Source organism: Alexandromys fortis, unplaced genomic scaffold, assembly GCF_014885135.2.
Source record: "Alexandromys fortis isolate MF-2015 unplaced genomic scaffold, M_Fortis_MF-2015_v1.1 scaffold_24, whole genome shotgun sequence".
NCBI lineage: Eukaryota > Metazoa > Chordata > Mammalia > Rodentia > Cricetidae > Alexandromys > Alexandromys fortis.
In genome coordinates, this window is record NW_026067906.1 from 7,989,237 (window position 1) to 8,008,976 (window position 19,740).

General features: G+C 38.3%; 1 protein-coding gene across 3 annotated transcripts in view; it reads left to right on the forward strand.

The window, feature by feature from the left end:
• Lin7a (lin-7 homolog A, crumbs cell polarity complex component) overlaps positions 1-19,740 on the forward strand; it is a 128,814-nt gene that overhangs the window by 32,915 nt on the left and 76,159 nt on the right. Inside the window, exon 2 of one of the 3 annotated variants that reach the window (XM_050135497.1) lies at positions 16,272-16,390. In XM_050135497.1, coding sequence (XP_049991454.1) covers positions 16,272-16,390 — 119 coding nt within the window. Of the gene's footprint in view, positions 1-16,271; positions 16,391-19,740 lie in introns of those variants that run through there. The other 2 variants (XM_050135498.1, XM_050135499.1) reach the window with 2 other exon arrangements.

A 19,740-nucleotide genomic window follows, 5' to 3' on the forward strand; every position in this document is an offset into this window, starting at 1 on the left:
TGTTTGTAATAGCCAGAACCTGGAAACAACCTAGATGCCCTTCAATTGAAGAATGGATGAAGAAAGTATGGAATATATACATATTAGAGTACTACTCAGCAGTAAAAAACAAGGACTTCTTGAAGTTTGCAGGCAAATGGATGGAAATAGAAAACACCATCCTGAGTGAGGTAAGCCAGACCCAAAAAGAGGAACATGGGATGTTCTCACTCATATTTGGTTTCTAGCCATAAATAAAGGACATCGAACCTATAATTCGGGTTCTTAGAGAAGCTAAATAAGAAGGAGAACCCAAAGAAAATAATATAGGCATCCTCAAGAGGTGTATTTTTGAGGAGTGTTCAAGGCAACCTTTCAGAAAGTCTTGTTCCATCAAACCATATTGGTCTGGAAGCAATCTACAAGTTTTCATCTTCTGTGGAAACAAAAGAAGAACCTATTTTTAAAGCAACATATCCTTAGACTCAAATGTTGAAGTCAAGATGTCTTTATAATGTCTTTCTGTACTTAGCTCCGTCACAGTCAAAAAATTTAAAGAAAACACAATAATATACATAATCCAGAATCTCTGTGTGTATTTTATCTTTGCATGGCTTTTTTTACTCTATTACTTTTTAATACTTATTTTATTATCTTTATTCCTTTAATCTATGACTATCTGTACTCTGTCTCTTTTAAAGACTTTACCCTTCCCCTTTTTTAACCATTTACCCACATTGTGCACCAGATGAAGAAGGAAATCTTCTGCTTAAAAGAAATCTCACACTAGTTGAGAACTGAGAATAATAGAGGGTTATTTATTTAGTGGTAGTCTCACAAATCAATATCCTCTGCTGGAATGGAGAACAGCAAACGAATCCCACAGCAAGAAAAGAGGCAAACACATGCTTTATATCGGCATAAATAGGATAAGAGGCCACGCCCCCATGGGTGGGTAACTTAAAGGATTTCCTACAGCACCAATAGCTAGGTAAGTGTTTGAACGTCCAGCATTCACATAAAAAAACAAAAGCTGGTCATGGATACATGTGCCTATAACTGTGGCACTGGGGAAGAGATGAGATTTTGCAACTCTCTGGCAGCTCTCCTAACTAAAATGGAGAGGTTCTGGTTCAGTGAGCAACATTGACTCAAAGTACTAAGTCACAAAGCAACAAATAGAGACACCTAATCTCTCTGGCTCTACTTCCATACAGGAGTGTGTAGTGTGGGTTCACACATACACATACCATACACATGCAATACACACACAAACATGCACACACATGAATAGTAAGAATAAAAGGACTGAAGGGATGACTCAGTGACTAAGGCCACTTGATGCTTTTACAGAGAAAACATGGGTTCAGTTCTCAGCATCCACATGACATCTCACAATAGTCTATAACTCTAGTTCCAGGAAATCTGTCACCCTCTCTGGACTCCACTAGCGCTACACACTTGTGATAAAATATGTGTGTACATATACATATATTCATAATCAAAACATTCATACATATACAATAAAAACAAAGCATTAAAACAGCAAGAATAAAAGGACTAAAAATAGAGTTTAGGGAGGGTACTTACCTAGCATATGAAAGCACTAGAAGAGTAAATAAATGGATGAATAAATAATATTAAATTCACTTTAATATGAAACTAAAATTATTCAATTAAATTATTTTGAATTATACAATAAGCCTTTACTTGTTTTTGAGTGATTGGTGATTGTGATGACAACACAGACAAAAGACAGATGTGAATCTAGAGAAATGTCTTGAGCATAAGATTGGGCTTCATATTGACTCTGTCAAACTCCCAGATGTTAGTTTATATTATAATTAGAAAACAAAGTACTTAAAGCACTCCTGTGAATTTTTATATTGTTTACAATTTATTTAATATTTCACAAACTATGCTCAGTTCATTAGTTATTTGTTAACCAAATGTGAAAGATTCCAAAGCAATTGCTTCTATTCCTTCTATCTTCCAAATGTTTGCTTTACAAGAGAAACATCAATAGAAAGTCTGAAGAAGTAGCTCCAGGGAATCTAGAATACTGAAAAAAATCCCATTATTTTGTGATAGTTTTACTTAGAAGTTTAAAACCTTGTTTTTTTATGCTGATGCTGTTTGGTGATAACCAAGTGCTCAGCAAGATGCTTACGCCACTCACTACTACTGTGGAAACCACCCAGCTTTGCTTTGTCCTCTAATCATCATTTAAAGATGTAGACGGCACCAATATTAACCCAAATACACAATTCCCAAAGTAGCTAAGAGATCAGAAGACTACAGTATGATAGAGTAGTGAGAAGGTGAACAAGGAAACATATTATTAAGTAGCTTGATAGCTGAATGATATATCAAACTGTCAGTTCAGATAAAAATATTCATCCATTTTCCAGTATCAGATCTAGCTGCGGACAAAATAGTTGAATTTTTCGTGTTTTATAACAACCTTTCAGAAAACATCCAATTTCATTGCTTATGTTTCCAGCAAATTCATGATCGTGTTTCTCTTCCAGTTTCTACAGCTCAGTGAAAGGAAATTGGAATTTACCACTAGTTACACACACAATGCACACACACACACACACACACACACACACATCATTTTTGCTGCATGATCAGGTAGAATCACTGTGCGATACAATGTATCTAGCTGTGTATTTGCTAACCTTTGAAAATAACACAACTAACATTTTTTGTGTGTGTGTGCCTAGTATATTAAGATGTCAGCCAGTAAGGTATTTTTTACCAAAAGGTCCTTACTTGGTTAGGTAAGTTGTAGAAGAAAAGTTAACATACATAGATGTCACTTAAACTTTCTGAGTGAGATGCACAGATTTCACTTTTGCCCTGTGGAAAGTGTGGTTGTTGTTTTTGTTCCGTGTAAAATCAGCTGACATCATACAGGGCCTGAAAATAAGGAACAGTGTAGACAGACAGCCAAGAAAGCTGGTTGTATACTATTGAGCTTTCATACTATTAGCATGCCCGTGTTGTTTTGCTATTTTCCCACAGAGCTACACAGTGCACTTAACTAGTAGGTATATCCACATTGTATTCATTCTGTAAGTAAAATTTTGAGACTATACTAGAAACTTCCAAACAAAAACATCTATTTACAAAATGTTGTCCTTTGGACTGTGCAGTTCTGATTCACGGCTGACAGAGCTTAAAAAACTGAATTTCCTAGGTGTTTCCACAAGTGCTAAAAGGAACTGTGGTTTACCTTCTGGCCAAACTCATTGATGCTCTCATTTGTAGGTGAAATTTGATCATTAATGAAAGACAGATTCCAGTTTCTTAAAACTACTTTTATTCAGAATTTACATTTTGTAATCTAAATCTCGGCAAATGTAACTTGATACAATGTCACTGCTAATGAGTAAAAGTGTTTATATATTATAAAGAAAAAAAGTATTCCGGTGTTCTGGGGCTAGGGAAGTGACTACCTTAGTTAAAATGCTTTCTGTGCAAGCATGAAGACCTAAGTCTGGATCCCCAGAACCCAGTAAATAGCAGGTAAGTGTGGCTGCTTCCTGTAATTCCAGCTTCATAAGAGGCTGCCCCATAGCAACTTTATTAGTGAATTTTGCCAAATCTGGCAGCTCTGGGTTTGATTGAGTGACCTTGCCTTATAATGCAAAAACTATGAAGGATGAAGGCCAATACCAGCCTACATGTGTCTACATGCATATGTATTCATCATATGTGCACCCCACACACACATCCAAATATACATAAACATGAATACCATGCCTACACATATGTAAAAACTGAAAAAGAAAATAAAAGAAACACAACGGGTATTACAATGTTTGGCATAAAAAAAAGAACAGTAATTTGTTCAACTTTCTGACATGTGAAGACAAGGTAGCTTTTGTCCAAATCAGTCCCTGAACTCTGAAAATGCCATCATCAGGCATGCATTTGTATGGATGCCGTCAAGATCAGAAAACAGAACGCTAAAATAAACTGATTTCCCCCTGATTAAGAATAAGACTGACTGCATAGTGAAGGGCTGCAATCATGTGAAGATGTGGATGCAAGATTAACTAGAAAGGTGAGGAGAGAAATACAGTAGAAAAGGACAGATAGGAAATAATAAAATAAGAAAGCAAAATACATGCAGGAGACAGGGGGAGACTTGAATTTCTGTATCCCCCCCCCCCAGGTGACGGTAAGCCAATCAAGTTTTAACTTTAGCTTCCTGAGAAAGAAAGCTAGATGATTCTTGTTAAGTAAGAAAAAAAAAAAAAAAAAAAAAGAGGGAGAGAACAAAATGCTGAATATAGTTCCTAGAAATACCAGGAAGACATTACTCATTGTTCATTCTGACTACATAACTGCAATTGTTTAACAAAGAAGGCTGTATTTTAAGCTTCGTATATCTAAAGATTTGTTTATTGTGAAAGTAATCGCTTCCAAATGAAACAGATAACTTCCATTGCAGAAGATCTCTTAGCAACTCCAGCTTTTCATTTTGTAGCAGAAATTGTTCCCTTGGATGCAGTGGATTTGGCAAACACTTTTTGAGCAGCTCTAGCCAGAGTTTGTCATTATATGAATTCATGATTTAAATGTTCAATGTTGTCAAACTTTTCTATGTGCGACAGTTCGGTACCGAGCCAAACCCCGTGTAGAAGAGATCACCCAATGTTTGACAATAAGCACGAAGTGGAATATTTGCAACCACAAAACGAGGAAACATTTTCGTTTAATTTGAGCCACTTCTTCCAGAGGTGAACCAATTAGTCTGCATTTAAAAAACATAGAAAGTGGTTGGAAAATCAAAGCAGAGACATTATCAAATGAGGATAGCACACTAATTGTCATTTCTCTTTAACTTGCCAATTGACAGGATTTCTTTTTTTTTTCNAGCTGAACAGGGTTGGAGATCTGAAAAACGTTTTGGCATCAGATATGGAGATGCAGCTTGTTCTTTGCCCAGCTGGTTTTTTTTTTTTTTTGGTTTTTCGAGACAGGGTTTCTCTGTGGCTTTGGAGCCTGTGCTGGCACTAGCTCTGTAGACCAGGCTGGTCTCGAACTCCCAGAGATCCGCCTGCCTCTGCCTCCCGAGTGCTGGGATTAAAGGCGTGAGCCACCATCGCACGGCTCAGGATTTCATTTTATACCACAGTGGAAGTGCAAAGCTCTGTTGACCACTGATTATTTTCATGTTGGTACACATGCTCGGCTAGATCACTTTAGACACAGCTTTTTCATATATTAAAAAAGCAATCAGCTCCTGTTTCATATGCTTTTCTTAGGATGTATTCTTAATAGTAAATTTTCTAATAAATAACCTTATAGTGAATGATAATTTAGGGGTAGATAAAGTTGTATTTAGTGGTCACATTCAAACTTTTGTTGGTCATATGTCTGTTAAAAGAAGATACCTAGTCACTCCATCGAAAGGACTTCCAATTCTAAGAACTCCATTCTCTAATTTTACATTTCGTTGCCAGAAATAAAACAGGAAGTGAAGGCACACAGTAATTCGAGATGAGAAAATAAGAAGCATATTTTATATGTAGATGTATTCCAGGAATGTCTACTAGAACTTCAATGTGCTTACATTCTCATTTGGATCTCACAATAACTGTATAAAGTGAGTACTACCAAGTTATAACTTCTGGACTTTTTTTGGCTTTAAGATTTTAATTACATCCTACAGCTGATTTGATGAAGTGATGAAATACTTTATATAACTTTTTACTGACTTGAAGGAACTTCTATGACTACAAAGATGTTAACGAGAACCTATCACCTTGATATCATCTACATTAAAAACAATTTAGATTGCACAATTCTTCTAGCCTTCCCTTCTTAATACTTCACAAAATTTGTTGACACCATCTGTTATCCAGAATAATTAAGATATATCCAGATATTCAAATATCCAGAATAATTAAGATATATCAAGATTTCCAAAGATCCAAAATAATTGAAGTAGCACTAATACAGTATTTTACTAGCGAATAATACATCTTTTTCTGCTTAACAGGAGACCTTTTCAGACAGCTATAGCAAACCCAGGACTCTGATTCTTTCCATACCTACCTGTGTTTTAGCTTCACATCTTCCTGTCCTCACTGCTACCTGTTCCACAAAGCTTTTTCTATTTTGGCAAGGCTGCTGGAATACCCGTCTTCCTAAGTACTGTCTTATTGCTCCCCTATCCCATTATCACTAGTACCCATGGGAATGTTTGTGAAGGTTGGATCAGATTGTCTTATTGTTTGACCAAATGATCTCTAATAACTCGACCTAGCAATTACACAGCAGAAACCACAACAAGACCCACTTAGGAAATCTTTGAACAGAACCCGAGCGCTTGTTTATTTCTCAGACTTTTACCCTTATCCAAATCTACTGCTCCCTGACTTCTGAGAACCATTATTAAATATTTATCAATTTTGCAAGACAGTGATACCATATCAGTGGCTTCGAGGAGGATGTGATAGAAGTTTCACAACAGAAATCACTGAGTGCTAGAAGTGAATATTGGGATTTTTGAGTGTTTGTTCTGGAGAGTTAGTCGTTAATCTCCAACCCCCACACAACTGTTGATACTGCTCTTTGCCTCCATTGCAATTTTTTTTTTTTATTGGTGGAGGCTTTGCCTGGCTGTGCTGACTAGTTTTTGTAAGCTTGACACACGTCAAGATATATCTGGGAAGAAGGACTCTCCGCTAAGGAGCTGTTACATCAGATTCTCCTGCAGGCGTGTCTGTGGGGCATTTCCTTCATTCATGGCCAATATGGACAGACCCATCTCACTGTGAGTGGTGCCAATCCTGGTCAAGAGGTCTTTAGCGGTATAAAAAGCGGAAATGACAACCCATAGGGAAGACGCAAGTAAGCAGGGTTCATCCATAGCCTCTGCTTCAGGGCCTCTGCTTCAGTTCCCTGCCTTGGCTTCCCTCAATAACGGAGCATTGCTGGAAGCTGTCATAAACCCTTTCCTTCCTCACATCAGTTCTGGTCAATAGTATATCACAACAACCAAAAGCCAGTAGGACATTAACTTTCTAGCATGTATGCTTTGCTTATGTTACTTAAGGACCTTTACTTATATTGTTCCTTTCGGGGGTCTCCTCTTTTGAATGTTTACATTGCCTTGAATTTAAACAATTAAATACAAATAAGATTTTCCCAAAGAGGCTTTCCATGACTATCTTAATTAAAGGGACCACTGCATATGACATAACTATTTTCTCAATAATCTCAGCCCTGCAATTTAGAACAGTGTGCTGAGGTCAAGTTTCTCTGTTCCAGGTAACTTGCTTTTGACTTTAAACCACAAAGGAACAAATAGTAAAGCATATATTTCTCTAATAGACAGGAACCATAAGATCAGACAATCAGGGATACAACATCTGAGTAAAGTCATCAAGTGTGAGGGCACCTTAGGACCTATCATTAGGAATTGAGAGCCATCCTCAGGATCACACAGTGGTTGCTTCAACTCTCGTTACATTAACTAGTTGGCTATCAAGAGAAATGGGAAAGAAGAAAGAAGTAAAGTTCAAACTTCTGATCGCATACATGGTGGTCTGTCCATTTCAAACACCCTTTTTGGACTTTGTACTCATAACAACTTGCTAAAAACTAAAATAGATTCTGGAAGGAGAAAAGTGTTTATTTTCTGCTTTCTGTAGTGGGTGGTGGCAAGGGATGCGTGACTTCGGAGCAGATACTTCATATTGTCTGTCACAGTACTTAACACATTTTTCTGTCCTAGTAGATACTAGCTTTTAAATGACCAAGTTCCAACTTTGGATGGATTACGACCCAAACTCCATATGCCAATCAAGTTAGTCAAAGGTCATCATGAAGGATTGGAAGGAGACTCCATGAATGCTCCAGATTCCTGGAGGATTGGCCACTTGAGTTCCACCATCTCTTAAACTCTACAATTTTGCTGATACTGCTATTTTGCTTTCAGAATTCCAATATTTTTAATGAAGTCTTTCCAAAATCTTTTCTATTACTCTTATCAGTAATCAATAGATTCTTGGCCATTTTCTTCTACAACTCAACATTATTACTATGAACAGATACGTACTAAAACAGTCTTAGGAATATTTGCTCTGGCTCATGATGTTGTATATTATCATATTTAAACAATGCTCTGTGTGAAACTTGTCTGTATCTTTCCAATCCATTTTAAGTATCATGTTAGAGGAATAAATAATGTATGGGCAACAGAACTAAATTCTGATATCTTTTAAGCCTACCTTTACCATTGATTTGTTATTTAGCTTTGGGCCAGATAATTCATATATCTAAGCCACAGGGTAGAGTGTTTGAAAATAGCATAAGAATCTCAAGGTTACTCATTATACCTAACTTATAAATAAAATAGCCCTACAAAATATTGTTATATTCTAATATTTATAGAATAATGACAGATTTGCATAAATTTGGGACATATTCATTCTTTAAACCTAACTCTTATTTTGTATCTATGTTTAATTATACCAGAGCAGAACCTCTAGATACAAACATCTGGCTAGCTGTTGGCTACAAAGCCACGTTTCAAATGTAGCCCAGATTTTAAAACCCTGTTGCTTGATTCAAATTTCTTTTCTTTCATAACCAGATGTTTCCTTAGAGAACAAGTTTTATTCTCTGCATTTGTGTATTCTCTGTGATAGAATGAGTTTAACTGTAATTAAAATAACAAGGATACACTGAGCTCCTGAGCGGGTGAGTCTTAATATAATTTTACTTTACGGTAACTGGGAAACTCTGAAGATTCTGATGCCCAGGTCACACACAAGATCAATGAAATCAGAAATATATGTGAGTAGGAGCCAGGCCTCTGTGACTTTCTCAGCGCCCTCAGGTAATTCCAGTGGAGTGCCTAGCCTAATAACCATTCTATTCGGTCATTTGAAAGCTCTCTAGGTGATCCTGTTGATCAATGGCTACCACCTGAGAGAGGTGCACTAGTAAATGCATACGGGTTAATCTTTCTTGAAAGAGGAGAAATTAAGAGCTCAGAGTCTGACCAAGAAAACCTGCAGAGCACAGAGCTATTGTCAAAGTACTGAATGTCAAAGAAGAAAGCTGCTGAAAGTCAAGTCACAACAGAAATGGGCACTAAAAGCATGGGGTTTGATGTAGCTCAGAACCAGATTCCAAACTGAATTTCCTGTTTGCTAGTGAGTTACTGAAACCCTCCATAACCCTGATGACAACATAGATATTTATTCCATTTACAAGTATCTGTGAAGATAAAATGGGTTAAAAGATCCAAAAATACTCACATATCATGGCTTTATACTGTCGTTTTAGTGCCCCTCCCCACATATTGTTGCTGAATGAATTGCAGTCGAAATGTTAATCAGTAAAATCCTTGAGGGGTGATTAGATAAGTAGGGGCCATGCTTATTATGAATCCATACCATTAATCAGAGATTGAGCTATGTATTCTCAATAATTCTACTCTAAGGATGAATGCTGACTTGTGTTGCTTGCTTTTCTTCCTCCTATGCCATAATGCACACAGTGTTCCTTGTTATCTGCACCATGCTCCTGGACTCACTAGCTTTTCGGTCTGTGAAAAATAGATTTATTTTCTCTATAAGTGGCCCACTCTATGAGTTTCTCTTATAGCCACAGAGAACAGACAGCCGTGGATTGGTATCCAGATGAGGAGCTATTGCAACAGCCCCTTTCAGAAAATGGAGAGCAGATTTTAAAACTGGTACCCAAGCAGAGAGTCTAAGAGAGTTTGGAAGAGGTTAGCAACAGGCTGAGTTCTTGTGAACAAAGTACAAAGGGTGTTTCTAATGAGAGCTCAGAAGCAGAAAAGAAGAGGGAAAAATTATAACTTCTCAGAATTATTGACTGTGGTCATGGTAAGACTGTGGATAGAAATACAGACAGTAAAGACCATGAGGTCTCAGATCAAAATGAGAAATAAGATGCCGGAGACTCAAGCAAAAACCGTTCTTCTTAAACGGCAGCAAAGAAGTTGCTGGAATGATGCCCATGTGCTAAAGCTTTATGGAATGTAGAACTTGAGCGTTATGGACTAAAATATCTAGCAGGGAAAAAAACATCTAAGCAGCAGCCGGGCAGCTGCACGGCTACTTTTAACTATATACATTGCGAGATAGCAGATAAGTTCCTTAAGATGGAAGACAGAATTAAAAGGAGATTGGAAGTCAGAAAAAAAAAAAGATTTGTCCACTTTGAAATTTGTATGTGTAAAGGAAAGAATTTTGTTTGGGAAAGAATGCAAATGGGATGACCATGCAACCATTTGCTAAAGTGATTGATATGGGTAGAAAGGAGCCAAGTACTAGTCAACAGGACAATAGGAGAAGCAAAGAAAGTGTAAACCTATAGACACAATATTCTAATTTCTATACTTCTGTGTCCACCATGAAAAATACAGAATTTTTAAATTTTTTTTTGATTTTACTGAACTATATATTTTTCTCGGCTCCCCTGCCTTCCCCTTCTGCCCTCTCCCATGGGCCCCATGCTCCCAATTTACTCAGGATATCTGTCTTTTTTTACTTCCCATGGGAAAATACAGAACTTAATGTGTTTTTATTATTACATGTTAGCCTCATTTGTTGTTGTGATAAGAGCGGCAGGGCTGCATCCCAGGCACCCGGCCGCCCGCATGGCTAGGTTATGCCCCAAAATAATTACACGGAAACTGTATTTTTTTAAACACTGCCTGGCCCGGCTAGTTCCAGTTTCTTATTGGCTAGCTCTTACATATTGTTCTAACCCATTTCTAATATTCTATGTAGCCCACGAGCTGGCTTACCAGGGAGGATCTTAACCTGCCTCTGTCTGGAGTGGGAGAATCATGGCGACTCCCTGACTCAGCTTCTTTTTCCCAGCATCCTCTTCTGTCTACTCTACCTACCTAATTTTCTGTCCTATGAGGGCCGAGGCAGTTTCTTTATTATTAACCAATGAAAGCAACAGATAAGATACAAGACCCACCTCCATCAATTTGTAATTTGTGATAAATATAAAATTAACTAGCAGTCTTATCTGTTTTCCCTATTTCTCTGTTTTAGTTTTCTTGTGTCTATTTCACACCAGTCTTATCGCAGTATTTTGAAAGTAGATTACGTTTTTAGTTCATATGTCTCACCGATAAAGAGAATTGTCTCAGGTTCAATCATGGGTTGCATGTCACTCCATATCTGATTTCGATGAAAGTTTGGACTTTAAACTCCAGGGTTGTTTTGAAGCTCTTGAAATGGAAAAAATGCATTGTGTACATCAGAAGTACCTAAATGGGAGGGAGGCACAGACACATGCTATGGTTTGACTAGTCCTGTGAAATCAATATAGAAGTTTAATTGCCATTGTGACAATAATAACAACCGGGACATTTTGAGAGGGAAGAGTCATTAGACTCATCCTTTGTAGCTGGAATGATTATCAGCGTTTGCCATTGTTGTAGATGTGGTCTAGTTCTCTCGAGAGTGGCTCCCTTCTAGAAGCTAGCTCTGTCTCATTTGCTTCCCACATAATAGCCGCTGCTGTATTACGATACAGCAAGAAAGCCCTTGCTAGACTACAGCCCTTTGATCTTGAACTTCTCTGCCTCAAGAATCACTATGTGAAATAAATTGTTCTTCATGAATTATCCAGTCTGCAGCAGTCTCATAACCCATCCGCAAATGGACTAGGAGTCGCGAACGGCAGATGTGCAATTACAGTGTGCCATTGCCTTTAAGAGGATGGTGACTAGAGCTGAAGATATAAAGTGGATGGGTTTACAAGCGTGATTCCCAGGTGTCCTCTTTTCATGGTGGCATGACAGTATTAAGAGTCAATAAAGTGGAGGTTTCAGGAAGAAAAACTATTTGATCATCTTCTTTTTCTATTAGTTGTTTAGCAGTCTTTCCCGCCTTTAGCCTGTTCCTGTCCTCACATAAGATACAGTAGTAGATTCAAGCTTTTATGTCAGTAATCTATTTAGGTTTCATGAAATAAATACAGGGGCGTGCTCAGCAAGAACTTCAAGAGAGCTCTAATAAATAACTACTTTTCATTGCAGTACTTTTAACTATTGAGAGGATTCTAAAGCTTCTTTATCTTCCTTCCAAGATCCTGATCTTGAAGGTCATTTTTTTTGTACAAAATCAGGATACTGTATACAGGTCCAGGTCTCATGTCTGCTTATCAGTAGCACCAGCCTAGTTTGCAACGGAGGGCCCAATGTTTTCCATGTTTGGTTCTTAGAAGCCCTTTATCTTTCATCACCTACTATGTCTCCCTGAATTCAGTTGCAGGACTCAAGTGTACTGATAACAGCAAGAAGGCTCAAAGCCCAGTATCCATTTCCTCCTAGATTCTCTAAGCTGCTCAGATAGACATAAAAGGCAGGCTGGTTATGATCCCCAAGCCTATGCAGCCAATAGATACCCGTCTCTCTTTATCCCAGAACTTCCACAATCTACAGTTGTTCTTCTGGGACCTCCTCCTACCTTTGGTTAATGGGGCAGATGCAAAGGTTTTGGGATTCTGTCAAAAATTAACAAGAAATCTCCTTGAAAATGTCTGTCTTCACCCAGGTACCCAATGCACGGAGTGGGAAACATTTAATGCTGCAATATAACAGAACCTACTTAGCATTCAGTAAGCCATAATTGAAGTGTGTCTAGTTTCCTTCAGAAACCTTATTGAACAGTATTTTTCTAATGCCTGCATTGCCATAGAAGCCACCTGGAATCTTAAAAACAAGGAGAGTGGATACTATTCAGAGATTTAGAGTTCATTGGTCAGGATTTACATGTCACTTTTTACGGCACTAAAATGAAGTGGTGCTTAACGCTATCACTTTAAACCCTGGGCTTTTATCGGTAATTCTGAGACACCTTGAAGAACCCAATTTAGCATCGTTTCTACATGCGATCTCAAAAAATAATAGAATGCAAGGCTTTTAGGATTGTTAGGGATGAAATAAACTAAGTTCACTTTGTTCTAATGTATTACTTAGGAAAGAATGAACCGGTATTTACACAAGTATGAACACTTTTTATAAATAAGATACTCCGGTCTTATTTTCTCCCCCTCTCAATCAATATCTCTCAAATGAGGATGAGGGCTAGGAGCCTGTGTCTCAGTCAGCTCTCTTAGTGGTCTCAGGAACCATCATATTTCGAGCCATTTAATCTTTGGCAGGTTTTTAACAGCCCTCGCTGCAAAATATAATCTCAGAGGGACTTTGACAATGTCACGTTCACTAGATCATCTAGATATATCTACCCTGGATGCATTTGAGCCTCGTGTCCAGATACCATGCAGAGCCAGCCACACTGTAATCCCATGCATGTGATTGCACCAGGCACCTGTGTTTTGAAAGCTCCCTGGATGATTATAGTATACAGCTGTGATGGTTAATCTTCACTCTCAACTAGACTCAATCTCAAATCATCATAGAAAGATGCCTGGCTGGGTCTGGGGATATTATTTCCAGAAGATGTCAAATGAAGAAAGAAAACACCTTCTGGATGTGATTGGAACCATCTGGGGAAGGGTCCTGGGCTGAATAGAAAGAAGGGAGCGAGCTGAACACTGACATTCATCTCTCTGCTTCCTGAGATTGCTGACCACTGGGGCCAGGCATCTTACACTCCTGCACACCAGCGCACACAAGGATGCACACACATATAAACATGGACACACGCCACACAAACATGGGAACACATAAGTAAGAAATGTGGAAATGCCCAGGGATGAAGGAGGAAGACAGGTGTGCAAACTGAGACAGAGTGATAGGAAGGACTAGTGTAACAGAGGAGTGAACAAGGAGTACTAAAAGGAACACAGGCATCAGTGAAGACATCCTGATGCTTTTTGAGCTAGGTCTCCCCTACAAGCACCAAAATGTCCTCCACAAGACGCTTTCTCACTACTCCGTCTCTTGGCACATTCCCTCTTATTTCAACTTGAACCACACTGAGTTCCTTTCAGTTCCTTAACTGACCCACTCCTTTAATTAAGCCTTCCATCTTCACGGATCCTGTTTGCCTAAAATATCCCTCACCCTTTTCCTGTTTTCACCACCAGCCTAGGAGTTATGTGAGCGTTACTCTTGTCCAGCCTCCCGCAGGATAAAATATGCCTTTGCCATATATGACCTACCCCATGTTTGGGACCCTCAGAAAGCACATGCCCCCAAAACAAGAGACGGAACCCCTGCCTCTGTTGTGTGTTTAGGTTCACACACAGAAAAAAACAGCATTGCAAGAAGAATAAATGGAATTGTATGCCAATGGCCAGGAAATGCGCTATGACAGTGTGACATTCTGTGACTTGTTTTAGAAATGGAAGAAAAAATGGATTTCCAAGATACAGCCTGGGGATGGTGGGATTTACTAATGCAGGAAAGGAATTTGATTGCTTAGGCCTTCGACAAACCGCCAAATGACCTGCACTTTATCCTGCAGGTAACAGGATGTCAGTGAAGTTTTATGTGCAAGGGGCTAAGACCTAGATTTGTCATCCAGGAGAGTTACCCGAGAAGCAGCGCAGTGGGTGGTCTGAACAGGAAGGGACTAACTGAAAGGAGATCAGTCAGGGTACGTTCCTGGACCACGGGTGAGAAATGACGAAGGCGTCCCTGAAATAATGAAGTGGAGAATGCCATTCAGAAGGTGCTTTGTAGAGAGGATCCATAGCACTTGCTGACTAACTGCCTGAGGGGGTGAGTGTGAAAGATGCTGCCGAAGTCCAGCCTGGGAGTCAGGCTGCTCGGAGTCCTATTAATGGAAATATGCAATGCATGAAAAGAAGAGCGGGTTTCAAGGAAAAAATAATAATGAGCTCAGCTTTAAATATACTGAGTTCTCTGTGCCCACGGGGTATCTGGGTAGAGTATTTTCTGTGCTGGAAATGCATACCGTCTCCCCTGGTACTTTATTGATTGTTGATGTGCCTGGTGTTGTCCAATTGGCTGTGCCGTCTTCCAGTTTACGTTCTAAAAGACAGACTTTGGAAACTGACAGTGTCACATTGATTTCATGATTTGTTTTACTTTGGGCTACAATTGGCAATCAAAATAATTGCTTCAGGGGGAGATTCTAAAATCCTTCCCTGGCAATTTGCTTCCATTAGATACACACACCCATGCTAAGTTTGCCCAAATTCAGAAGAGTAAGAATTTTTCCCATAGGCAACTCTGCTGTTGAAGAATCTTTTTTCTTGTTAGATGGTGAATTCCATAATTTCTGAAAGGAAATATATTATTCTTGATAAGCTTTGTATTACGTATCACAGATATTTTAATTGATGGATGCATAAATAGAAGGATGAACAAATGGATGGATGGATGAATGGGTTTGTAATCTTACTGCACTCATACGTAATATTTTCTGTAGCAAGTTGCCTAGGAATTGAAAGCTTAATATCCTACTGTTTAATGCCTAAGTGACTTTTTGGTGGGATGAGGACTATAGCAACTGTGTGGGAAGGAATCACTATAAATAATTTTAAATGGGCTTTCATTACATTATTTTCTCTTGGCAATGTGAACTAATTCAGGGATTTAAGATTTGCTGGCTCCAAAGGTTAGCATAAGTCTTGATACATTAACCTTTGAAATTAATATTTTAAAACTCTCTTGACACTGTTCTAAAAGCTGGCAGATGAGGCTATGATCAGATTTCTGTTTTGAGAAGGTAAAACTGGAGAGCAAACAAAGACGCTGGAGAATAAGCTACTTCAGGTGTACAGAAAACAGATAATGAGGACCCAGAACAACGCAACAGTGAATAGGGGTGAAATGGGAAAAGTTGGTCAAATAATTTTATCCACATATAATTAACATCATACAAGACTGTGAGAACCTTGGTAAACTAGTAAAGTTTCTTCCTCAGAGAGTTTATAGACAAAGACAGGAGCTGCACAACCAAATCATCATGATAATAAGTACCGCATTGCATCTGTGATAAATGTCATCTAAAAAGAAGTAACAAACTCAAAAATAAAAGTTGTGGTGGGCACACAGTATTTAAGAAGCTATATCAGAAAGATCTTGAGTTTAGAATACTTAATGCACTTAATGTTGAGAATTGCCATCAAATATATAAGCAAAAACTTAACATTTGACAAGTTAAAGTGGCCTATGAAGCCAATAAGCTCCAAGTTATAGGTTCTGATTTTACAATTAATTCCACCTGATTATCAACCGGGACGATGTCATCACTCACTTGAAACAATGGCATTTTGTGATGTGATGATTTATTCTCTGTCTTCATGGTAATTGTTTCTTTCCCCCCACTCAGATGTTGCAAGAGCAATTGAACTACTGGAAAAGCTTCAAGAATCCGGAGAAGTACCTGTGCACAAGCTACAGTCTCTCAAAAAAGTGCTTCAGAGTGAGTTTTGTACAGCAATCCGAGAGGTAGGACGCAGATTTTTAACAACTACATTAGGCCATATGTCTTCTGGGTAGAAAGCATGTTTTCCCATATAAACGGTTGAAATTGTTAAGCTTAGAAGTACATCTTTGCTTTCCGTTTTTAGCTCCTTGGACAGATGATAAAACATAATTTAGTCTGCTAAACTCTTAAATTAGACCCAGGCAGAAATTATACGTTTATATAAAACCAAATGTTGAGTTTTTTTATGATACCAGAGAAGGCTCTGCTTCAGCAGGTGCCTGCGTGTGTATTCTGAACTACTCAGCAGTCCTGTGGAGCCACCCAGAGATTCAAGTAGAAATAATCATAATTAATGAGGTCATTTTTTGTGGGTACACTTGAGTAAATCTTTCATAGTTAAGCCTGAAAGAGTAACTTCCTACCAATTGAAGTTATGGCTACTTAAATAGCAGAGTCTAGTGTGACAATGGAAGAATCTCCAAATAGACTGGCATGCCTTGTAGCAAGTCTGCATAATGCTTCCTGGCTTAGTTTTGTTTTTGTTAAGTGAGGTAAAAACAATTGTGCTCACATGACAATTTAAATCCCTTAAATTGGATTGTGGTAAAATCGACTTACTCAACTGATTAATTTAATGGCTCACAAGAAAACATCCTTCAGAAATATAAGCTAGCTCATTTATTTAGTAACCTTTTATACTTTACCTGTCACTCACTCGATAAAACTCAATTAATCAGAGCCCAGAGTCTATAAATACCACAGCGTAGCTGTTGTTTTAGGAGACCCAGCTGATGGATCTTCTACTGGTCTCTTCCTCAAGGCCATATGAACCCACTGAACACCAGGAAGAGTTTGCTATAGTGCCAAGCGGATGCCTCTGAAGGACAGATGCACCAGGCTTCAATCTGCTTTTGTAACGCTGCAAATGAATGATGCTGGTTTATGGGTCACTGATAGGTCCAAAAGACCTTCCTAGTTGACTGCAGCAGGCATGCACATACTCTGTAGATTTAAGGTGTAGCCTCTGCCATGCGTTTAGCGTTGAGACTTGGAGGGGGTTTGATTTACAATATTTGTGCTTAGAATTTCTCAGGGGACACTGTTTGCTATTTGCTTTTTGTTAATACTGAACAAAGCTGGAATAAATAACTATTCCTAAATTTTCAACCTATCAGTTGAGCAAGGATTTGAAGGAAATTTCTCAAAGTGTACTAGTTCTATGGCTGTCTTCTCCTTAGTACAAAAAAGTATATGGCGCCGAGAAACCCTTGGATAACCTCAGATAACCTGGTGCGAATGCTGCCAAAGTAGCAGCTATGTTCTCCAGGCTCTTTTTTCTTTCCCTTTGGATTGTGTAATCTCTTGAGAATTTGTAGCCAACTCTTCCATTTTTAGAAATTAAGTCATCTCTTCTGTGTCATAGTATTCTGTTTTCTGCAGAAGGGACTCACGGACAAGACACGTAAAACACGTATCTCTGCTCAGTAACTATGTGGCTCACGATCAATTCCAAGTCTCTGTGCTCACAAAACTTGCACTCCTCATGAAAGAAAATAGTGATAGGTTAGCTTACAATAGAACATGAGCGAGTGACGATGCCATAGGCAGGAGAAAAGTGGATCAGAAAGGGTTGGAACAAGATTCGACCAATTTAGGAAGGTCAAGGGAAAAAAAGTACAATTGAATATTTAAAAAAAAAAAGTCACACACATCCTGAGGAGGGTGGTGTTTCAGGCACAGCAAATCACAAATATAAAACCTCAAAGGCAAGAATGGTCTCAATGCATGAATAAATACTCCACAAGGCAGAAAGTCTTCATGGAATGGACAAGGTACATTCCTTAGAAACAGCTGGAGAGCAGGTTACACAGAGCTTCTTGGGTCATATACAAACATTGGTCTTTATTCTCTGTAAGGTTTTCTGGGAGATTTTTGGCCAAACTTGGTTTGCTTTGGGAAAGGTCTCTCTGGCTCCTACCAAAATAATTAATTAATTATTTAAAAAAAAACACACACAAATACTTGTACATATGTGAAAACAAGAGACCAGGAACCAGAAACCAAGTAATAAGGATGTCAAATGAGAGATGGAGTGTGGCGGCAGTACAATAGGAAGTTGTCAAATGTTTCATGTGTTTCTGAAACAAAAATGAATTGCTGATGAATTGAGGACATAACGTTGAAGAGATACAAGTATCTGTTGGTTCTGAATTTGGGTCTTGACAATTGGACAGACATGCATGAAAATGCCCTAATGAAGTACACTATTTATGTAGTCCATACATGCTAACCAATCAAGAATACAAAAAGATGTTCATAAAGAAGAGAATGTAAGCAAAAATGACTATTTTACACTGTACAAACCTGAAATGGTGAGAGTATTTTTATGTTCACGCTAAGTACTTAGTTCTAATTTTGTTCTTAGATTCAGTACTTATCATCTTGTCTGGCATTTGTAGCAGTGATTTAGAACCGATCGCGTGTCTACAGTCTGTAGTTATTGTCACTGTGATCTCTGCATTGCATTACATATGATGTGGGAAGCAGTTGCAAAATTGTAACACAACAGCTTTAAATAGTATCATCGTGACAACGCCTTCAGTGGCAATACATTATAAAATATAAGTATGTGTTGCCAGACAGGGGAATCAAAAGCCAATAAAAAATTGATTCTAGGAAGTCTGACAATGAATATCCAAGAGTTAAATAAGCGTGGGTCAAGAGGGCTTTCATTCTTGGTCTCTGTATGGCTGATAAGGAATAAGGAATCTTTGCTTTACATTTAAATGATCTTAGGATTTTTGTTCTTAAATTCTCTGACTTTTTCCCAGAAATATTTGTTACCTAAAATTTAAACTGCATTATGGGTCATAGCTAACAAAGGAAAACCAGGTATAAGTCACACAAGTGCTCAAAACAAAAGGATAGGGTTAGCATTTGTAAATATTGCCTTATATAAATTCAATAATAATTATTATTGTATGAGGTAGTTTCATATCTTGCTATATGTGCAGGATGAGACTACTGAATCAACTCTTGGCATATGCTCCATGCTTTTAGGGAAAGAATTTGAGGAGATTTCATGTGTTTTAGGTGAAAAACCAATGCTCTGAAAAAACTGAAAGTTTTCTCAGCTATTTTTCTGTAATCTGTAATACTAAAGTCTGAAAACAAGGAACACTGACATCAGTACTTAGAGGGGACTATTAGCCTATGCAGCTGACGAAGGTGTTGTTCTATTAGTAGATAGGTGCAGTGTACTCACTAAATAAGCCAAGCCACACACAGCATTAAACTTTGCACACAGACATCAGCAAATTTTTCAGCTGTGCTTTTTTGTTGACAGATCCTGAAAGAACCCGATTTCTGG